The sequence below is a fragment of the Aspergillus japonicus genome (assembly GCF_003184785.1).
Source record: "Aspergillus japonicus CBS 114.51 unplaced genomic scaffold BO86scaffold_52, whole genome shotgun sequence".
Lineage (NCBI taxonomy): Eukaryota > Fungi > Ascomycota > Eurotiomycetes > Eurotiales > Aspergillaceae > Aspergillus > Aspergillus japonicus.
Window position 1 is genome coordinate 15812 of NW_020291689.1, and position 20339 is coordinate 36150.

The following is a 20339-nucleotide window of genomic DNA, read 5'->3' on the forward strand; positions in this document are numbered from 1 at the left end:
ATTTATTATCAATCCCATAATTGTTAAATAAACAGGTCCATCTGAGTGGTTTCCGAAAGAGAATTTTGTTGTAGTTGAATATCACTATCTAAGCTATAAATTGAATGATGGCCTTCGATCACCAAGTGAGTTTGGTCACGTGACTCCCCAATTTTCGAGGAAGAATTGACTGACTGTATCGTCCATGAGACTTACCACTATTGTAGTCTTTTATATTAGTCGTGTGATATGATAAATTCGGAAATTTGGAGGCAATTGCTATTGGAAATGTAAGGAGCGGAGGAGAGGACCGATATATATATCGAGATGGGCTGATCAGAATCAGCATCTGAAAGTCAACTCCAACAACGGAACCGCACAACAAGGAAACTGTCGACAGATTGATGAAGCTCAGTGATGGGCGACTTGGAATAATCTCCTGAATCCCTGGTGGTTGGTTGTTTGTGAACCAGCGGAGATCTCAAGGTGGAGGTAAATCGCATAGGATCACGTGACACGATTACGTAGGAACACCGATTAGGAGTAGGACACGCAAATAATCAAAGAATAACGAATGGTTTTGATTTGAGTCACTGGGACCTTTTTGAATAGAAGGCAGGGAGGCCTGCAGTCAAAGTCCAGAGTGAGCAGCGGAGAATCACCACACCACAGTCCTACTGCTGCCTGCAAGCCCCGCCAGATTGAAGGAGAGACGTATCTATTTAACTCTATAATACCTCTACAACACCAGAACACCAAGCGAACACCCGTCCCCGACACAGCCTCCCCGAGCTTACTTCCCGTTCTTCCCCTCCAAATCTACGGGGAAATTCTCGCGAATCGACTTGCCATACCGATTAAACAGGATCGGCACCGGCACGAAAGCCAACGCAATAAATCCGAGCAACGAATTGCCCCAGCCCAGCCCGAGGGCATCGAACATGGCCGGGCCCGCGAGGGGCAGCAGCGCGCCGACGAGCGACCGCGTGGCCGTGAGGGCGGCGTTGGCAGACGCCGCGTACGCCGGGTAGCAGTCAATGACGTAGGTCTGAATGGGCATGTAGATGCCCATCATGCCGATGCCGAAGGGGGCCATGCCGATGATCGGCACGATCCATTGCACTTTGTACTTGGCGGACCAGCCGTACCAGAAGAAGCTGATGGGCAGGATGCAGCTGAAGAAGATCATGGTCACCAGCCGCATCTCGGGCTCAAACTTGCCCCCGTTGCGCGCGGTCAGCTTGGCCACGATGCGGTCGCTCGAGAACGCGATCAGCGTTAGGCCCGTCAAGAAGCCGATGCCGATCCCCAGGTAGGCCAGTCCCGAGATGCCCGTCGACCAGCCGTAGTCCTCCTGGAAGACGGAGGAGATGGTCGTGAAGAAGAGGTAGAGGAGTCCGTAGACGAAGGCCATGTAGACGGACAGCAGCAGGACAATGGGGGACTTGAACAGGAGGAGGAAGGGGCGGCTGAGCCCCAGCTTCAGGGCCTCGCTGAGACGGGGCCCGCCCTGGCTGCTGGATTTGTCGTACGCGCTGCGCAGGTCGCTTCGGTTGAGCTCTTTGGCGAGCTTCTCGGTCTTCCACCGGATCAGGACCGGGGCGTAGGTCTCCCGGTTAAGAACCTCGATACCCGCGGAGATGCACCCGCCCGCGATGAGCAGGACCCAGAACACCCAGCGCCAGCCGATGGTTTCGCCGATGAAGCCGCCAGCGATGGGTCCGGCAACGGGGCCAATCAGAGGGCCGAGGGCCCAGATGGAGGTGGCCATGCCACGTTGTTCGGTGGGGAAGAGGTCGGCGATGACACCGGCGCCGAGCGTGAGACTGCCGACACCGCCCATGCCGGCAAGAAGGCGGAAGACAATCAGCGCGGAGATATTGGGCGCGAGGGCGCAGCCGATCTGCCACACCACAAAGAACCAGTTGGCGCAGCTGAGCACGATGCGACGACCGTAAATCTCACTAAGAGGGGCAAGGAAGAGGGGTCCGATCTAGCACAAGGTATTGGTTAGATTCAATATGACAGGATCGAGTCCGGGTAAAACGTACCGTATACCCCAGCAAGAAGATAGTAACACTGAATGATAGCAGGTATTCGTTGGACACCCCAAAGTCCTTGCCCACGTAGCCCACCGCCGGAGAGAACATACTCGACGCGAGAGGCGAAATAAAGGTGATGGAGCTGATTAGAGCGAGCAGGCCCCATTTGCGCCCACTGGCGAAATTCTGTGGGTTGTGAGGATCATCCTGCCCGTCCCATCCCACGATCCCTTGACTGAGGTCGGTTTCGGGAAATAGTGGACGTGTTGGTGTAGCGGTAGCCGGGACAGTTGTATCCTCTGTTAGGGTGGGCTGGTCGTTGGATGTGCCCGAGTAAGCGGATTTCTCCGAGAAGCGCCGTTGGCTTTCCACGTCCTCCATTATCCGCCCAGTGAGTTTCCGCCAATCGGAGAATTAGTCGTGCTGGATATTTAGTAGTTTATAGAAAGAGGACGATCGCAGAGGTGAAGAAATGATTAACGAGCGGATAAGTGAGGTGATGTAGATGAAACTACAACGGTATTAAATATGTACTAGAAAGAGAAAATTTTAGTGAGTACGAAAAAAGAACTGTAAAAGGCAAGGCAAGGGCGATGCTTGAAGATTATAAATGGGGCTGTTGACGATAGGATTGGGGCTAAAGTTGCTGGCAGCATAAAAACATGCATAAACCAGGATGCTGTCGGCGATGTCGGCTGCATATTAACCTTGTGCATGAGCACAAATTGTTGTGCTGAAGTCCACAGCGGACACTCTTCGAGGGTGATTGGTTTGAGTCGGCAAAGGATTGCAAACCTGAAGCAACCCAGCATATAATAAGAGCGGGGATAGGCGTTAAGTGTCAAGTTTCTTGCGCAGCTGAATCTGATTTGAGGACAACCCCGGGGAGGAAGCGCTGATTCAGTGCTTCATGATAACCAATGGGCTGGGCAGCTCTGAATGAACCCGGGCAACACTGAGTCAGTGACCCACTCTCGGCATTGAGTCGACCAATCCGGTTTGTCACGCTGCTCTTCTGTTGTGACCTGACCACTGTTTCTCGTGTTGGTGAAGTTGATCTCTTCCCAGCATGGAAGAAAAATGTGAACCCTGCAAAGTGTTTGTCATGCTTGCTGACCGTGATGACACAAATTCGGCACGATATCCGATCGCACGTGGCCGGAGTCGGTTGTGGCACCAGCCCTTGCTTCGAACATATACTGTACATGTGCTACATGGTTCCTAAGATGAGAATCTTTCGATGATTGCGCCATGGTTCAAGAACATTTCTTCGCGTGAAGCCTTTAGCACTGACTCGTGTTTTTACAACCACCTGCTTGTGTTGAGGCATGTGGCGTTGACTCAGCGGGCAGCCTTGGACATCCCTGCTTTCACCAAGCCCCGACCCCTGTCAACAGGCGTCACAAGACAACCCCCCACTTTACCTGGAATAAAGAGCTTTCCGGATATCCTCCAACCATGCTTCCTGGCTCGTGTTCTGATCACCGATGTATGCAACCGCAGTCATGGCTACTCGGTACTGTACCCCTCACCGCACAACTTCCGTCCTCAAATCGGCCGGCCAAACCGGCAAGTCCACTCCATTACCCCGCGTCCCCACGTTATACCCAAGCTCCACGGCCGCCCGCCCGAACTGCGCAACAGGCTTTACTACCCTGAAACTCGCGCCAATCGCAGCTGAGTGACGAGTCTCGAAAAATTGTGGATGGAAAAGTGTCTGCGCGTCGTGCTGGTGCAACAGTTTCATCATCTCCGGCAGAAGGTGTGGCATGGCGTGGTAGTGGCGGAAGACGGGCGAGCCGTGGCGCGTCCACAGCTCGGACCAGACCTCCTGGTCGTAGGTGCCGCACGAGCGGACCAGCCATTGCGAATAATAGTTGAGAGAGACCTACGCGCGATGAACCTGGTTAGCTGGAGCTCTTCGAACGAAAAGGTGTGGATGGCGTGCCGTACATCAATGCCATAGCTGCCACCGTGGTCTGCTCTTCGTACCAGTGCTTCGAGGATGGCGGCGACTCCCGCAACGCCAGTGCTATATAGCATCCACACCTGTTAGCGAATTGCAGCTAGAAACCAAGACCGACCGAGCCAACTCACCAATAATCCGAGTTAGGGAATACAGGTGTTACAGGTTCATTCAAGCCCATCGCCTGCCCATAACTCATCGATACACCACAACACTATCGCAAAATTGCTGAGTCAGCCGCGTGAGAAGGAAGTACTGGGTAGGTGTGCTCACCGCATCACTAATCTGCTGCCACCCACTCCGATGGCTCCAAGGCCCATGCCACCCATAACAGTTCTCGCGGACATGCAGGATCCCGTACGATCGATCTTTCACCAGGTCGAAAACATCCCGCCGACTGAACCCCAGCCGATCCATCACGCCAGGCCGATATCCGTCCACGACCACGTCCGCCTCGCGGATCAACTGCCGCAATCGCTCCCGGTCGACCTCCTCCTTTAGGTGCAGCGAACAATTCCATTTCCCCCAGTTGAGATCGGGATGCAGCACCGACATATCCGTGAGATGAGGCGAGGTGACCCGCATGACGCTGGCGCCCAGTTCGGCCAACCCCCGGGTGATGGAGGGCGCGGCAATCACCCGAGTCAGATCCACGACCTTGAGGCCGGCGAGCGGTCGCTTGGGTGATGACGGCAGGCTGGGCTGTTCGGGCCACCAGGACGGGGGCTGGGCGGCGTGCGCATCCTTCTCGATCTCATATAATCCCACGTGGCTGTTTTGGCGACCGTGCTCCGAGGCGAAATACTCGTCCGAGGTCCATGCGACCGTGCCGGCCTGGCGCGACTGTTCGTTCATCAGGTGGTCCAGCATGGCGGAGTCGTGCTGGGATACTGCGCTCTGAAGGCGCTCGACCGCTGACTGGTATGTATCTTCTGCGGGTCCGTCGAGAGGGAGACCCAGCGCTGTCAGGGTTGAGTCAGGGTTCATGCTGCCTGCATACGGTGTCATTTAGATGAGTCCTTGACCATTTTCTGTGCGTTCAGAGGGACGCCACCTACCATGTATATGGTAGAACCGACCATCCTTGGTCTTGTAGATATTGGTCGCGAGACGGCGATGGTCGCCATCGGTCGCCCGATGTTTGTCCTGCTCGGGAAACAGCTGGGCCATGCTGGGGTCGAGAAGGCTGATCGGCTTGGGCTTGCCATCGGAGTCAACTATCTGTGCAAGTAATGGACTCATATAATACAGCGACGCATGGTCTCTACCACGCCATAGATTGAATCTTGTCAGCCAGATCCACAAGCTGGGTTTCAGCTAGGCGTAGACTCACGTGTTGATAGTGACTCCGACCGGGTCAACCTGATACTTTCGTGTGATCAAGTGATTGACCATGGTCGCTTCGAATGCCTTCAGCGCGGAGATGCTCTCTGCAAACCTCCAGTTGATGGGGATGCTGGGCTGTCCGGAGCCCACGAACTGCACATATTGAGCTAGCTTGCGCAACTCCGGGGGAAGATGGCTGAAAAGCGGGTTGTTCAGGATGCCAGTCTCGAAGACCTGGTTCGATTCCTTGGGGACCGAGTAAGTGGATGCTGATGGCATGTTGATTGCTAGGATTTTCTGTTAAACGCAAGTATACCGGTCGGCAGACGGGGTTTTCAGAAGAACATCTTCTAGGGAGATCGACGCAGTATATGAGGGAAAGACTTGCGCTGAGCATGCTTCACCTGCCAATGACCCCGTCCTACAACAAATCAACCTCACCCTTGTCCCAACCCCACCTTCCCACATCAAACGACTCGGTTGCACAGCATACGATGGTTGCGTGGTGGGTTCACCGCCAGGCGGACAGTCTCCGGTCGCCGGAGACGCAACCCCCCAGCATTGATCGGCGGTGCGACCCACTGCGGTTATGATGGGGCTACGTGGATAGTACTGTGCTTATGCAGACTTTGCTAGACAATAGCCTTTCCAACGGGGGGGGCAGTCTTATTTCCTGTCCAAGGGAGTTTTGATAAGGTTGATGATAACCGTCTATATTGCAGGTCAAGATCTTGGCTTTCCAGCTCCTTCCACACCACCTTAGGACTACGCACGGACGGACAAAAGTCAGAATCAAGCATATTCGAGAGGAAACCTCTGAGATTATTGAAGATGATGACATTTTTCTTCAAAGCAAAAAACAGTCTAAACAAACGAAATGCCAGTTCAACATAGAAAAGGGGATGATCCATCCGGCGATATCCGACCAACCACCTAGAGCTCAAGCTTCTCAGAAGCTTTGCGCTCTTCCCAGCGGTTGAGGGTATCCTGGATGCTGAGATCAATCGTCACCTCGGCCTGGTCCTCGCCCCTAGTCGCACTGAGCGACAACTCGAAGTTCCAGCCGCCGGCTGGCGTGAGCCGCACGAACCACTCCCGAAACTGCCGGGGAAGGACTTTCTGAAACTTGGCGCTATAGGTCTGGACCTTGCGCAGGACAGCAACCACATCCGGAGAAAGGAACACCTCCTCGATGACGTAGTGCTCGATCTTCTGCAACATGTCTGCAGGCGTGATGTCCTGCTCCTCTCCGATGTGCATCACATGGTCGACCACGTCCTCCAGCTCGGGCAGGAGGGTGCGAACGTCCGGCACGAGGTCATCGACAGCGCGGTGCAGGAGACCCACCGTGAGCTCGAGGTCGTGCAGGTCCTCCAGCGTGGCCTCTTTCATGAACTGTTCAACCAGAACGTTGGCGAACCCCCGGCCGAACATGAGATCGCAGACCTCCTGGATCCCCGCGAAGTGATCCCCCGCCTGGCCGGGAAGCAGCGCCAAAAGCTCCAGGACCACCTCGTTCATCAGACGCTCGAGGTGTGTCACGAGGTCGACGCCTAGGGCGTACGCCTCGGGCTCGGGCTTCAACTCCATGAGACAGCCTTGCTCGCGGAGATACCCATGCATAACGCTGTCGGTCATGGAGATGTCGAAATCCGCGGTATGCGGGTTCTACACCGCGTAAGCATGATACCGTTCGGCGTCGAGCTCCGCGCCGGGATAGGTGTGGTTTGCCATTCCCATTACAATCGCCGCGAGGCCAACGAGGAGGGGGTAGATGAGCGTGGCAGTGATTCGAGACATTGTCTCAAGGATAGGAGGGCTTGGGTGGAAAAGATGCGCACAGTGACTGGTATCCGTCGGGTCTGGTAGTGGTAGACTTGACCTTGAAGAAAGAGCCAGTGATGATCTTGGGAGTATAGTCAGTTGGCACCGACCGTGGCTTTATAACCTTCGACTATAGCATTGTTTATTTTCTGAAAGAATTGACAACCACCACTTTAGCGTAGGATTTCGGGAACCTCACAATGAGCTGTCATTATGAATATCGGGTCTTAGTCTAGAGCTGTTAAAGTTACAATAAAGAATTGTTTTAGTTTATACAAGCTTCGCAAACAAGCTATGACAGTGCTTGATTATCTTTTCATTGTTCCAATAAGTACGCTTATAGCCTTCGTAGTGCTAGGCTATAGGTACTAATTGTTTATCATGCTTGTGGTAGTCGAATATATGCTCTTTCTTGTTATATTATTGATTGTCAAAATAAGATCGTTGCTGTCAAGGTAAACCTATTGGTAGTCTACCATAAACACCACAAGGTCACTAGGAAGCTTTTATACCTGGGGTGCTTCTTTATATGGGTCTAGAAGGCTAGAATATACTCTTTGTGGATCTTGTTGACATAATACATCAAATACTATGAAGCTATGATCTGTACGTTTCCTGAAAGAGTATCTCATTTGCTAACCGGGTAACGTGAGGCTGTACAGATATGGCCTGGGCAAAGATCCCACGCTGTGAGAATACACAATAAACCATCTTCTAGTCCGCCTGCGCCTGAAGTTCGGAAGAACGTACCCTCTATTGCAACGGCTGAACCTTTGAAGAGATCCGGAGTCAAAGCAAGGCGAGGTGGAAGATTGAGGGCCAGCCGCGTTCTGTAATCATAGAGAAATGCGTTGACCAGGAGTTAGTGATCAGGTAGAAGACCCGAGAGCTTCGCTGATATAGAGCCAGAGAAGAGATCCTCAATATCCCGCTCATCTGCCACTTTCTCCGGTCTAACCAGTACAGACAGCTTTCTAGGACTGGAAGAACCACGGAGGAAGACCTCAGTATATAAAAGCTTCTTGTTTCCTTTCTCGACTTCTTTCTCTTCATCATCCTTTCCCCCCCTGTTGGTAATATTAGCAATAATATTCAGCTCTTTCCAGCCTCTTTCCAGCTTCCTTCAGTTCTCTTCAGATCTCTTCAGCCCTTTCAAGATCTCTCCAGTCCTCTTCAGCCCCTACAGCTGGAACACTGTCAAGACCTACAATTTCACCAAGGCTACGGCTTTCGACATTGGCAAATCAACATTCACTACCTGGAACAAGCGTTGTGCTCACCAGACACGGGTAAGAACCAGACACGGGTAAGAGAAAGCTTGCGACAGCTTAACAACCGCCCCTTCCGGGTCCACAATTGATGCTGGTCTGCCCACACTTGCTGACTTATAATGCAAACCGAAACAAACCCAAGCTTTTACTCAACTGTGAATACCTCAATCAAAATGCCAACCCCAACTTCAGGTCCGTCCACCCTTAGCTTAGAGTCCAGACTCTTAACCCCGCAGCTAACCAACCTCCCAGCCCCCACCACCCTACCTTCAACCGCAATCCAGCCAAGCACCTGGACCGGCCTCTCAACCTACAGCGCCGACTGGGCTCGCACCATTCCAAAGAACCAAAAATTCCTCACCGGCGCCCTGGGCCTCCTCACCACCGCCGAGCTTTGGGACCTGATCCACACCGACACAGAGCTCGCCCCAGTCCTCCGGGACTTTATCTCGGCGAGAGGCACCTGGTTCGGCGCCGACGGGTTCCTCCGCACCAGCCAGAAGCAGACCTGTTTCCATACGGTCATAAGGTCGTGGGCGATCCGACAGAGCACGCGCACTTTCTCCGTGCCGACCACCCCCCCTCTCTGGGCGAGCTGCACGGCCCGCAAGAAGTTTACCGCCTACGCGCTGCTGCGGTGGGCGATGGCGTTGCTGCGCGCGAAGCCGCGGCTGTTTCCCCGGACGGATCTGACACCGGGCGCGGAGCGGGTCGATGCGTTCGAGGTATTTGTGGCGGCGAGGCTGCTGAACTACGTTTATCATCCCCAGGCTCATTGCGGTGGGCTTGCGAAGCAGGTGAGGCCGAAGAAGGTGGTTCCGGCGGTTGCTCCGGTCAGAGTTGGTGGTGTTTAGGCTGAGGTATTGAGGGGGAGTTGGAGTAGGATCTCGGTTTCTCTGGTGTGGAGATGGTAGGACTAGAGTATTCGGAGCAAGTGTTGGAGATATGGAGAGTGAGGTGGATGAAATGGCAGGGAGACTGGCTTTGAATGTACATGACAAGATTTGTGCTTTGTGGTCCAAATTAAAGAACCAGTATATGGGAAGCGGTTGTCTTTCCAGTCTTTCTGGGCCCAGCACACAATATTTCTCTCAATCGGGTCGAGGATCCAATCACTGGCGAAAATGTAAGCCCACTGGCTCGGAAGGGTGACATGGTTCTGGTTGAGTCCACGGTAGACAAAGAATCCAAGTCTTAAACCGACATGTTTGAGGCGAAGTAAACGGTTTCGAAGAACATCATAAATTTATTCGGAAGAGTCCAAGCGGCAGACAGCACACTCAACAGACAATGACATGATCTTCTGCTCGGGGTAAAGCGCTGCCCTATGTGGACGAACTCTATTCACTCACTTAGGGCTAGCCCAGGAATGTTGGATCCATGATCGACCGGGTAGACTTGAGCAAGTGGCTTCATCTGTACTGGGTGGATGAGGTGATGCGGTTCTTTAATAGCCTGCTGGGTGTTGTGGCGGGCAGCCGGTCGGATCTTGTGTTCAAGATCCTCGTGACCATATCGAGATGCGAGTTCTGCGTCGCAACGGTTTCTTTATCGAGGGAAGCTATCCATGACAAGTAGGGTAGCCTTGGGCAACCGACTGGAGAGATGCAGTCCATCTTCTGACAGTGTTGTCACTGCTGCTTAACGGTGGTTCTAGTCTTAATCACGTGTCGGGTCCCACCAAGGCAAACGCAGGCCTACAAATATCCTCTGGAGTATGCATGCAGCTGTGAGAGAAGTGTCAACATGAATCATAAGCTTTCAAGTTTGTATTCCTTTCTTCTTTGGGAAGTGCGGGTCCATTCCGCCAGTCTCTGAGTCACATTCCTCCTCCACTCCCAGAAGCAGCAGGGGAATGAGTCAGAAGATAGGTACGGAGATTTTGACTTGGTCTGAGGTCAGCAATAACATCCTTTCTTATAGCCGTCGTCTGATAAGTACCGGTAAGCAGGCGGCTCGCGACTAGTACAGTACTGTACGTACACGCTAAGACTTGTCGGCTGGGGCCGAGGTCAAACCCGGTATATCCGGATTGTCCAGTAAAAAGAGAAGTTTACTACACAAGTGACAATTATTATTTAGATCAGGTTACTCCCTATAGCTCAGCTAGCACGCCATTCTTATCGTGGATGTTCCATTCGCCTAACCCCCTAATCACGCGAATGTCAAGTGAAGGGCGCTAGTTTGCGGATGTTAGTCGAAGGGCGTCAGATCCGGTCTACTTAAATCCATCGATTGCCGCGCAGCAAAATACGCCTCATTTTTGTTTAGTTTCCCTTGTTCTCTCTGCCCTTGATTTGTATCCAGTTCTTCCCACCATATTCTAAAAAGGGACCTCCGCTACTACATTCACTCCCTACCCCACCGGCCAAACCCCAGTGGGCCTCGAGCTCAAAATGATCCACTTCCGCCTCGCAACCGCGGCCGACGCCCCGCGCCTGCGCGACCTAATCGAAACCGCCTTCCGCGCCGCCGACACCCGCGCCGACTGGACCGGCGACCTAGCCCTGGGGGCGCGCTTCCACGTGCAGCTGGACGACATGCTCGCGCGGATCGCCAACCCCGACGGCGCCTTCCTCGTTGCCACCACCACCACCACCACCAACGACTCTCAGGACAGCTCGGAAGAAGAACAGAGCGAGGAGGTAATCGCCTGTGTCAACATCTTCAAAAAGCCCCAAGCCGACCGGGACGCCATCGCCCGACTGGCGCTTTTGGCCGTCGATCAGCGTCATCAGCAGGGCGGGCTCGGGCGGCGGGTCGTGGCGCATGCGGAGAAACGGTGCCAGGAGATGTGGGGGGTCCGGCGGACGGGGCTGAATGCGCTGGATACTCGCGTTGCGTTGATTAGGTGGTATGAGCGCTGTGGGTATGTGCGGACGGGCGAGGTGTCGGTCATTCCGTTACCGCCGGATGAGTTGAGGCTTGTGGAGTTTGAGAAGGATTTGGGTTAGGGGTGGAGTTGGAGTGAAGTGTATGAATGGTGGATTCGACTACGGGAGGCTATCCGAGCGAAAGTTCCACCATAGGTCGCGGCGCCCGGTGGGTTCGAGGCGCTTATCTGCTGGTACTCCGGGCAACCTCGGAGAGGGTATTGATCGGTTGGAGGAAAAAGGGTGGTGGTTGATTAAACCTTGGCATTATGAAATGGGTCCATGCAGAACGGACAGTACATTGAATGTGGTTAATATTTCAAGGTTGAGATGGACATTTGGAAGCTTCCCAGGATACTTGCTCACGGACGTTCTGTTGTCGGGGACTTTGTGACACTATATAGAAATGGTCAATGACTGTGATATACTTAAGACTACAAGTGGATCTCATGGCGCTGGGGAAAATCCTTGAATACTTGGAGTTGATGGCTTTATTCCTCATCAAGATAAGCGCTGCACACACGCAGCGAATGCTAGAAATATTATGAGGGGGTTTAAAGCGCTATCAAAGACGATCCTGCACTTGGCTGAGTAAAGGTTGAACCCCACTCGGTACAACGGAACTTTGGTAATTGGTTGACTGGAAGAGTAATGGGCGCTCTCACTGTGGGAGGTGCGATATACTATTAACTGGAAGTAGAACGAAGACTCGACAAACAACAACTTGAAAGCATCACGACCGAAGAGGTTCACAAATCCACAGAAAACCCTGCGAACCTCCACAAGTGTAAGTTGCAGCAGAGCGATACAAAGTCAAACAAAAATACTTTGCGTAAACAGGAACCTGATTTCACAGCTTGTCAAACACCGCAATAGCAGCCTGGGCAGTCGACGTCGCACTCGCGGGGTTCTGCCCGGTCACCAGCCGCCCATCCACCACATGGAAATCATCCCAGATGCCAGCCGACCGTTCATCTGCTCAGCCCCAAAGAATTAGCTTCTCGTTCAGAATTGTAGGAGATTGAATGCAAGAAACTTACACTTCGCCCCCAACCGCTGCGCCAGCTCCTCCACCATCTCCGCTCCGAGCCCGCGCAACTCCGTCATGATTCCCATCGTCTCTTCAGCTTCAGTAGTGAACCCCGTGATCTTCCGCCCCTGGATAATCGGGGCACCTGTCGCTCGGTCGCGCAGGTCCGCGAAAATAGCAGGTCCGTGGCAGACGGAGGCGACCACGCCGCCGGCCGCCCACACCTGCTCGGCGATCTGCTGCAGCGCGCGGGCGGTGGGGTAGTCGATCAGCGCGGCGTGGCCCGCGGAGGCATAGAACAGGCCATACTCGCCTGCAGAGTGGGCCAGAATCTCAGCGGCGGGGCGCATGTGGTCGAGCTTCTGCCGGAACTCGCTGTCCAGATCGTTCCAGATGGCCAGATCCTCGCCGTGCAGGAAATCTGGTTGCTGGGAGAGCCAGTCCGCCGTGTAGCTGCCGGTCTCAGACGCGAGATCGACTTCGAAGCCGGCGGCCACGAGGGCGCGGTAGGGATGCAGCGCCTCGCTGATGAAGAGGCCGGTGCGCTCTTTGCCGTTGAACAGGGTGGCGCTGGCGGAGGTCACTGCGATTAGGGCTTTGCGTGCCGGCATGTTTTCGATTGATTAATGTTATTGGGGGAGAAGGAAGTAAGATGTGGGTTGGTTTTAATGATGCTGGTAAACTGTGCTGCTTGCTGTTTTCCGTGCTTGTTGATTATTCTTCTCAAGCCAGGAAATCTCCGGCTATTTATGGTCCTGCTTTGTGGAATACGAGGGGACGCGGTCAAGGCGTAGGACATCCGGACTTGCGGAGCTGGGGAGTTGCGGAGTGCAGCAAGAGCCCATACAATGGCTGTTATCGATAAGGATTCGCATTGCATTCTCCCGCAACTCCGTCGCCCAATCAGTGAAGCCAATTCACGTGATTATGCACAGATACGACCAAGCACTGCGCTAATAGGCACCATCAACCCGCGTCAGCATCTCAGCCCGATCACTCTGCTCACCGTTCCTTGAGATTTGATGATTACCTACCTACCAGACTCATCACCAGTCATGAGCGTTCCAATTACTCGGCTGCCTAATACACATTGTCCTCGGAAGAGTCAACATAACAAGCAGCAGCAGCAGATCCTCCAACGGCGCAAACGGGCGCAGGTCGCCCGAGCGTGCGGCAATTGCCGTGTCCGCCGGATCCGATGCGACAACCAAACCCCATGCTCCAACTGTGCCCTAAGTCGGACGGTCTGCAGCAACAGCAGCGCCCCCGTCGCGCTCACCCTGTCACAGGCCAACCAGGAGATCGCCTTGCTCAAGCAGAAAGTCCAAGAGCTTGAATCCAAACTCGAAGGCTGCACTTGCCGCAATGGAGACCACCTTACATCTGACTTAACCTTGCGCAAGCCGCCTGTCGAGATCCAGGTTGAACCAAGAAGTGAACCTCATCAAAATGCTACCCCGCATCTCCCCTGGGGAGGGATCCATTTCCGACCTGCCCGCTCGTCCAACAGTCTATGGCTGGGCCCGTCATCACTGTACTCGTACATTCAGCGGATCAGTGGCTTTCTAAGCCTTCAGTTGGACCAGGAGCAGCCCGCGCACCAGCTGCTTCCCATCTCCGCCAGTGATAACAAGCTCCTCGACCGACCCACCATCGACTCAACCAAAAGCCTAAACCCGCCTCTATCCCCAACAACCTCTGTTTATCTGACTCCCCTGCAGGAGGACTTTTTCATCAACCACTTCTGGCAGACCTACCACGTTTCCCTCTTCCCCATCATAAACGAGGCGCAATTCAAGCAACACTACGCCAGCCTATGGACGGCAGGCGGTAAGGAACGGCGACCGTCGGCACTGGTCGACATTGTGGTGGCGATGTGCATGCAGTACCACATCTCCACCCTGCCGGCAGATTCACAGAGCGGGCTGCTGGACGGCCAGGATGCCCTCGTGGCCGGCCGATGGCACTATTGGCGGGGCCAGACACTGCTCGCCTACGAGCTCGAAAGTCCCTCCATCGCCACGCTGCAATGCCACCTACTCTGCGCCGTCTACCTTTGCGGGGGTTCCTTCCACAACATGATGGACAGCACGGTGAGTCTCGCCGTGCGCACCGCGTACATCTTGGGTTTACACGTGGACCCGCCGGCGAGTCTGCCGGAGTCCGACCGCGAGCTGCGGCGGCGGCTGTGGTGGGCCGTCTATGTAATGGACAGCCGAGCGGGGATGAAGCTCGGGCGCCCGTTCATGCTCCCCGACCGCTCCCGCCAGGCCATGCCGCAGCTCCCAAGCGACACCCTCGCTACCGCGGCCAGTTCCGGCTCGGCCTTTGTGCCCATCGGCGAGGACACGACCTGGTTGAGCTTCCACCGGTACCAGACGACGCTTTACATGACCATCCGCGACGCCTACAACGCGCTGTTCACCGCTGATCTCCATCTCGACGAAGGCCAGACCATCTGGGATGACCCAGCTGCGCTAGAGACCGGCGCCGAGATCCTGGCGCAACATACCACGCGCACCACCCAGTGGGCGGAGAGCGTTCCGCGCGCCCTGCGGCTGCAACGCGAGGGTACGGGATCGGACCGAGCCTTCGCGACCGGCGACACGCGCCTGGTCTTCGAGCCGTTCACCCCACCGTGGCTGCAGCGGCAGTGCGTGCTACTTGAGCTCACCTACCACCACCAATGCACCAACCTGTACCGGCCCGCCATCTCCTTCCAATGCTCCCCGCCACCGGGCGGTCACGCCGAAACGCTAGCCCGGCGCTGCGCCGCCCACGCCATCGCCGTCTCCCAGCTCCTCCACCAGGTAATGGACGAGACCTCTCTGGTCAACGGGTGGCACGACGCGTTCTACATGCAGTGGAACGCGGGCATGACCCTGCTGGGGTTCCTGATGGTCTACCCTCACGGTCCAATTGCGCCCGAAGCGCGGGCCGCGATCGGGCAGGCGGTCGCCGTCTTCGAGCGCTTCCGCGCCGGGTTCCCCGTCGCCGGCCACGCGAGCAAGATTCTGCTGGGCCTGTCGGGCCAGGCGGATCTTGTTGCTCGATTGAGTGAGGGAGGCCAGGAACCGGAAGAGGAGCGGGAGCGGGAGCGGGACTCCGGGGACGGTGATCTGCGCTTGCCCTCCACCTTCGATGCTTGGGACTTGCCGCAGGACTTAAATGCAGATCTGCTGAATTTGGCTGGGGACGTGGATTTCTGGAATCAGGTCGATCTGCTGTGGCCGCAGGCGCCGGACTTGCTGGACTTGGCTTCGTGTTAGAGGGTAAAGGGCGGAGTTGGCTACCAAATACTGGTGCGTCGAGCTTACCATGCTGCACATCATATATTTGAATGTTCTTATTTTGCAGGTTTTCGCACATCCTGAAGAGACTGTTAGTCCGACAAGGCACAAACAGATAAACAAAAAACATACAACAGAAGGGATTCGCTGGTGGTCACCCACCCAACTACTAACCTCCCGGCGTGTGGCTTAAGTACGGCTGAGCGGACGGGAAGCCCTGTTTTCCACACCCTGTGGTCGTATGTGCTTGAAACCCCCGCAAATAAATTAATAATCAGAAGCTAGCTAACTGATTCTCTCGCTTTGGGTCTGGCTTCCTTGTCACTTACCGAATCCAGTGTTACATTGAGGCTTGGTTATGGGAAGATCATGGAAATCTTGACCCTCCAATTTGCATACCGTTCGCTGTCAAAGGAGCAATGGTACACTATGTAGAGATGATGTGAGGGATGCATACGTGCATATTTTTCTTGTAATCACAGTTTCCCTGATTCTGTGAACTGTTACCTAAGATATTTTTTGGATTCTGCAACTAGTAGAACTATTCCACTTACTACATCCTGTCTTGTCTTTCAATAGCTAAATCTTGTAGGGAAAAACAAGGAGAGAGAAAGCGAGAAAGAAGGAAGAAAAAAAAAAAACTATCTCAATCAGTATCTCAATGATGAGAAAAGAAAGGGCGGGACAGAAGTTTCTACTATCACTACTTGATCACCTCTAGCATTTCAAGTCATATCTCTAACCTCACTATGAAAAGAGTAAATGTCCCACCCTTTGAAGGACGTGGCCCTGCTAGAACGCACAGAAGCCATCCACTTCCTGCAACTGCACCCCCCCCCCCCCCGCTTCTATCTACGCAGCGCCATTCGTCAACATGGTAGCCACCATCGAACTCTTCCCGGCGACCAGCCTCACGATCTCCCTGAAGGTGACATTCCCCAAGATCTCGAAGACGGCAACGTCGGCGTCGAGCTTGAGCTTGAACCAGTTGCGCAGCTCGACCGCCATGAGCGAGTCGACGCCGTAGACATTCAGCAATCTGCCGACGTCCAGATTCTGTAGGGGCACGCCCAGGGCGGTGCTGAGGCGCTGCATCAGACAGTCAGAGATGACGGCCGCGGCCTGATCCAGGGACTTGCACTCGATCAACCGGTCGACGATCTCCGGGGGGCGGTCATCGTTGGTGGAAACCGCATTGGCGTCCGGGATGTTCCAGCTGCCGCCGAACAGCGGGCGGTGCATCATGCTGGGGACCTCGATGCCCTGGGCGATGAGATTGCGGGGCGTATTAATGCCCACCACGACCTGCGACCGCAGGGGCGTGGTCGGGATCGACGAGGTCACCGTCGGATCGCAGTGGTACTCCAGCAGCGCGAACATTTCTTGCTGCGTGATCCCCAGCAGGTAGCCCGTGCCCATCAGAGCCATCCGGACGTTGTCACGGTCGCGCAGGGCGCCGTCGTCCAGCATCACGCCCAGATTGAGCGTGGTGGTGCGCTCGCCGATCGCATTGCGGTAGTGCGCCAGGGCGTCCTGGTACGCACACGCCGCCGAGTAGTTGACCGTGGCCGTGCCACCGAGGGACCCCGAGATGGACGAGTACAGAATAAAAAAGTCCATTCCCCTCGGCAATAGGCGGTGCAGGTTCCAGCTGCCGGCCGCCTTGCACGCGGCGGCCTCGGTCCAATCGCGGTAGGTCGTGTTGCTAAAGACCTTGCTCTGGGTGTCGCAAGCCCCATAGTCAGCGTCGTTTCTCGATAAGAAGGACAAGGGGCAGGGACACTTACGCGGAGAACCATCGCGGACTGAATGCAGCCCTTGGTCGGGGGCAAGCAGGTCCTGGATCTTGCGCATGGACTCCCGGGACGTCGCTACCAGTCTTTTCTCCTAGGATGGTCGGAATTCCCCCAGCGTCTCGTGGAACCTGGGCGTATCTACATCGGTCCGGCAACATCAGCACGATACGCCATTTTCTTGTCGCCCAAACCTGGTTGGGTTTCATCAAGCTTGGCAATGATGGTCTTTCTTGAGCCTCTAGGTGTCTGATGCACTTGTCTTTGGTCTAGAACGTCCTCCCTTCGGTGCTAGAAAGTGGGTTCAAATCGACCAGAAACCGACCAAACAAATCTAACTATCGCCCCCAGCAGTGCCTGGATCCTGTGCCTCGATCGCATTGCATGGGATTTGCCTGCACCTCCTCATTCCCGGGTCTAGTGTTTGCCTCGCTTTGCTTGTCGTCCTCATTCCCGGGTCACCTCCTGATACACATTCAAGAATTGCCAGAGCTCGTTCAACGCATCCCCTCAGTTTCGTAAACTCTGATTGGGTCGTTGACTCTATCTATCCCCGAGCGCATAGTTTGGGTCTAGGTCGTCGATGGTCTGAAGGACGGTGGAGAAGCGCTGAACACTGGACCGGCCGGTCTTAGCACGTCCTTTGCAATATTGCAAGTTCCGTGTAATTTTGCTGATAATTTGGTTATTTAAGGGTAAGAATTCTGTACTTTCCAAACAGCGTTTAGGACCTATTCGGTGCATCAATGAAGCGCCCCCCTAGTGACTTAGCAAACAGGACCGTGGTGAGAAAGTTGCCGACGCCCCAGGCCAAGTTCAAACTCGTCTCATTTGGCTTACGTATTTAGCTCACCGGCGGTGAAGCAGGGACTTTTGGACTGGCACTATCTACAGAAAGGCGTATTGCAAGCGAGAGGAGATTAAGCACTACGATATGGAGAGGTGGGCTGTAAAGTCGGACGGTCTGTTGAATGGTGTGGCGCAGGGTGAGGCTTAGACGGGTGGACCCCGGCCATGCAGACTACCTCAGTAGATTAGGTAGTCAACGCAAAGCTAGGCCTGACGGGCCTTGTTCTGTGACTACGCCCTGCATACCGACATCGTAGGCCAATTGCAATGAAGCAGGACGTTCCGATTGGTGGGTGCCCGGCGTTTGTAATCATGCTGGGAATATAGCAGCAAAGATTCCATTTCCATTGTTGCCTTTATATCGGCGAATATCACCCACCAAGGCAAAGTAGCAGCCACGACTGGGGCTTCCAGGAAGACAGACCATTTGATTGGGGCAATAGTCTCGACTAATGGGCTTGCTGTTGCAATGGAGAAAAATGACTGTTGAGCAGGTCAAGTCCATAAAAGATTTGGCACTAAGTCAAGCACCCACGGCCGGGTTAGGCTTAGTGATAAAGCAAGGGAAGTGGTACAATAGAAAGCGCCATGAAGACAGAAAACAGAGAGAATAGGACTTAGAAGTAGAATTGGGGAGTGAGGACTGAAGAGAACAAGGCAAGGAATAGAAAGAACAAGAACAGTCAATAACCAGCAAACACCCCGGTACAGATAGCCAAATCCAGCTCATCCGCCACGATGGCGAACACAAACGGGCGATCGAATATCAACTCCGGGATATAAGAGGGAGGGCCACCGCGTTCAATCAGTACCACTGTAGCTGCGGCGGCCACGGTGCCCTCTTCATTACACTCCACACTCAGACCCTGAATAACATTGCCCACCCGGTTTTCTCCTCCCATGGCTAAGCCCGGGAATGACCCGTCGACCGGATAGCCCAGCGCCTGCAATGTGCTCGTGAGTTCATGTTGCGCCTGAAGATCGAAGCGAGGCAGACAGAACCTGCCTACGCGGTGCTGTGCAAATGGGGGAAATGGCTGAGTGCGGAGGAACTGGAGCATCTTCTGCATCGAAGTATGTTTGTTGGGTAGGTAGGCAATCATGGACCACTCCGATGGCGGTGTACAGCGGTAAGGCAGGCGGACGGCCGTAAACCGCTCACTCTGATGGACGAGCACCTCTTTCCCGTGCTTATACATCATATCCACTGTGGCAGTCGCGCTCGACCCGGTTTTTTGTCGTGGGGTAGAAAGGGGCAGAGCGGACCGTGTCGCGGGGACAGAATGGCTCGGCCCACGGAGCGGCGAAGATCAGGGCGTTGATGAGAGCGACGGGCACGCCGCGCAGATCATCCGCTGTCAGCAATGTCGGAATCCTTCGTTTTGTTGTCCGAGAGATCCACTCGTTGATCTCAGCCACGCTGCCGGCCAGGTTTTCGAAGTATAGCTTGGCATCCACCCTCAGCTTTTTCAAGTAATCTTGGTACTGTGGAGAGACGCGGACATGAGTTTCAGCTACCAGCCCGTTGGCAGAGTGGAACACCCTGTCTGACTCGAGTATTCGGCGCATCTTTGGGTAGGTGCTTTGCAGGTCGCGGAGGCCGCCGGCGCCGAGTTTAGCGCACATCTCACGTTGCTCGGAATAGGCTGCGGCACCGGCAAGCATAGTAAGGGCCGAGAAGGTGGATAGAGCGCTGACAAGGGTGCTCTTAGGTGTCGTGTCGCTGCAGAACTGGGTCAGCAGGTCCCAACCCAGCTCATTAATTGTGCTGATGATAGCACGGTCTTTTGGATTTCGTTTCGACATTTCAGCTGCGGAGAAGTTGAGCCTCGCGGGGTTGTGCGATGGTTGGAATGAATAGGTAGTGAAAATTTGCCGTGTTTTAGAATAGTGTGTAGACTGGTATGGTGAGGGATTCAAGATATATGAGACTGGAATGCAAGAGGAAATAGAGGAGGCAAAAGCTGCTATGAACAATGTTGGAGGCGGGATGAGTCACTTGAGCATGATGGGATGCTTACCACTGCCTTCCCAGCATGTATGCTCATGGGTGTCGCATCATGAACACCTCACTATGCTCCAGATCCATGGTCCTA

The 20339-nt window shown here is 54.5% G+C and overlaps 9 protein-coding genes across 9 annotated transcripts; 3 read left to right on the forward strand and 6 right to left on the reverse strand.

Moving 5' to 3' along the window:
• Window positions 1–536: 536 nt before the first annotated feature.
• BO86DRAFT_391457 (MFS transporter) lies at window positions 537–2797 on the reverse strand. Its single transcript, XM_025672603.1, has 2 exons — window positions 2031–2797; window positions 537–1972 (listed from the first exon to the last, which is right to left on the reverse strand). The coding sequence occupies exons 1-2, from the start codon at window positions 2400–2402 to the stop codon at window positions 773–775; spliced, it is 1572 nt and encodes a 523-aa protein (XP_025524727.1). The 5' UTR covers window positions 2403–2797; the 3' UTR covers window positions 537–772.
• Window positions 2798–3196: 399 nt separating this feature from the next.
• On the reverse strand, window positions 3197–5695 carry BO86DRAFT_458186 (CoA-transferase family III). Its single transcript, XM_025677274.1, has 6 exons — window positions 5321–5695; window positions 5046–5251; window positions 4261–4979; window positions 4119–4201; window positions 3975–4053; window positions 3197–3909 (listed from the first exon to the last, which is right to left on the reverse strand). Exons 1-6 carry the CDS (start codon window positions 5590–5592, stop codon window positions 3550–3552), a joined length of 1719 nt encoding a protein of 572 aa, XP_025524728.1. The 5' UTR covers window positions 5593–5695; the 3' UTR covers window positions 3197–3549.
• A 551-nt stretch (window positions 5696–6246) lies between these two features.
• BO86DRAFT_402348 (uncharacterized protein) lies at window positions 6247–7113 on the reverse strand (the record flags this gene model as incomplete). The annotated part of the gene is made up of 2 exons (XM_025673852.1): window positions 6247–6981; window positions 7057–7113. 2 exons carry the CDS (start codon window positions 7111–7113, stop codon window positions 6247–6249), a joined length of 792 nt encoding a protein of 263 aa, XP_025524729.1.
• Window positions 7114–8283: 1170 nt separating this feature from the next.
• BO86DRAFT_172727 (uncharacterized protein) lies at window positions 8284–9541 on the forward strand. The gene has a single exon (XM_025666515.1). It carries the CDS (start codon window positions 8528–8530, stop codon window positions 9260–9262), a length of 735 nt encoding a protein of 244 aa, XP_025524730.1. The 5' UTR covers window positions 8284–8527; the 3' UTR covers window positions 9263–9541.
• A 1036-nt stretch (window positions 9542–10577) lies between these two features.
• Window positions 10578–11721, forward strand: BO86DRAFT_391463 (GNAT family N-acetyltransferase). The gene has a single exon (XM_025672604.1). It carries the CDS (start codon window positions 10805–10807, stop codon window positions 11360–11362), a length of 558 nt encoding a protein of 185 aa, XP_025524731.1. The 5' UTR covers window positions 10578–10804; the 3' UTR covers window positions 11363–11721.
• Window positions 11722–12131: 410 nt separating this feature from the next.
• Window positions 12132–12936, reverse strand: BO86DRAFT_458190 (class I glutamine amidotransferase-like protein; the record flags this gene model as incomplete). Its single annotated transcript, XM_025677275.1, has 2 exons — window positions 12322–12936; window positions 12132–12256 (listed from the first exon to the last, which is right to left on the reverse strand). Exons 1-2 carry the CDS (start codon window positions 12920–12922, stop codon window positions 12132–12134), a joined length of 726 nt encoding a protein of 241 aa, XP_025524732.1. The 5' UTR covers window positions 12923–12936.
• Window positions 12937–13307: 371 nt separating this feature from the next.
• BO86DRAFT_391464 (Zn(II)2Cys6 transcription factor) lies at window positions 13308–15704 on the forward strand. The gene has a single exon (XM_025672605.1). The coding sequence runs from the start codon at window positions 13367–13369 to the stop codon at window positions 15578–15580; it is 2214 nt and encodes a 737-aa protein (XP_025524733.1). The 5' UTR covers window positions 13308–13366; the 3' UTR covers window positions 15581–15704.
• Window positions 15705–16453: 749 nt separating this feature from the next.
• Window positions 16454–17400, reverse strand: BO86DRAFT_402353 (beta-ketoacyl reductase; the record flags this gene model as incomplete). The annotated part of the gene is made up of 2 exons (XM_025673853.1): window positions 16454–17320; window positions 17389–17400. The coding sequence occupies 2 exons, from the start codon at window positions 17398–17400 to the stop codon at window positions 16454–16456; spliced, it is 879 nt and encodes a 292-aa protein (XP_025524734.1).
• A 1526-nt stretch (window positions 17401–18926) lies between these two features.
• BO86DRAFT_381764 (uncharacterized protein) lies at window positions 18927–20049 on the reverse strand (the record flags this gene model as incomplete). The annotated part of the gene is made up of 2 exons (XM_025670787.1): window positions 18927–19406; window positions 19441–20049. 2 exons carry the CDS (start codon window positions 20047–20049, stop codon window positions 18927–18929), a joined length of 1089 nt encoding a protein of 362 aa, XP_025524735.1.
• Between the last annotated feature and the right edge of the window lie 290 nt (window positions 20050–20339).

What these genes read in the sequence shown, in the direction of transcription:
- BO86DRAFT_391463 (XM_025672604.1), top strand. Translation starts at nt 10,805, where the DNA reads ATGATCCACTTCCGCCTCGCAACCGCGGCCGACGCCCCGCGCCTGCGC.
- BO86DRAFT_458186 (XM_025677274.1), bottom strand. Translation starts at nt 5,592, where the DNA reads ATGCCATCAGCATCCACTTACTCGGTCCCCAAGGAATCGAACCAGGTC. An exon ending in TCGGTTCTACCATATACATG is followed by an intron (nt 4,980 to 5,045) that starts GTAGGTGGCGTC and finishes CACCGTATGCAG; the next exon opens with GCAGCATGAACCCTGACTCA. An exon ending in TTCCCTAACTCGGATTATTG is followed by an intron (nt 4,054 to 4,118) that starts GTGAGTTGGCTC and finishes GATGCTATATAG; the next exon opens with CACTGGCGTTGCGGGAGTCG.
- BO86DRAFT_391464 (XM_025672605.1), top strand. Translation starts at nt 13,367, where the DNA reads ATGAGCGTTCCAATTACTCGGCTGCCTAATACACATTGTCCTCGGAAG.
- BO86DRAFT_391457 (XM_025672603.1), bottom strand. Translation starts at nt 2,402, where the DNA reads ATGGAGGACGTGGAAAGCCAACGGCGCTTCTCGGAGAAATCCGCTTAC. An exon ending in TCTTCTTGCTGGGGTATACG is followed by an intron (nt 1,973 to 2,030) that starts GTACGTTTTACC and finishes ACCTTGTGCTAG; the next exon opens with ATCGGACCCCTCTTCCTTGC.
- BO86DRAFT_172727 (XM_025666515.1), top strand. Translation starts at nt 8,528, where the DNA reads ATGCAAACCGAAACAAACCCAAGCTTTTACTCAACTGTGAATACCTCA.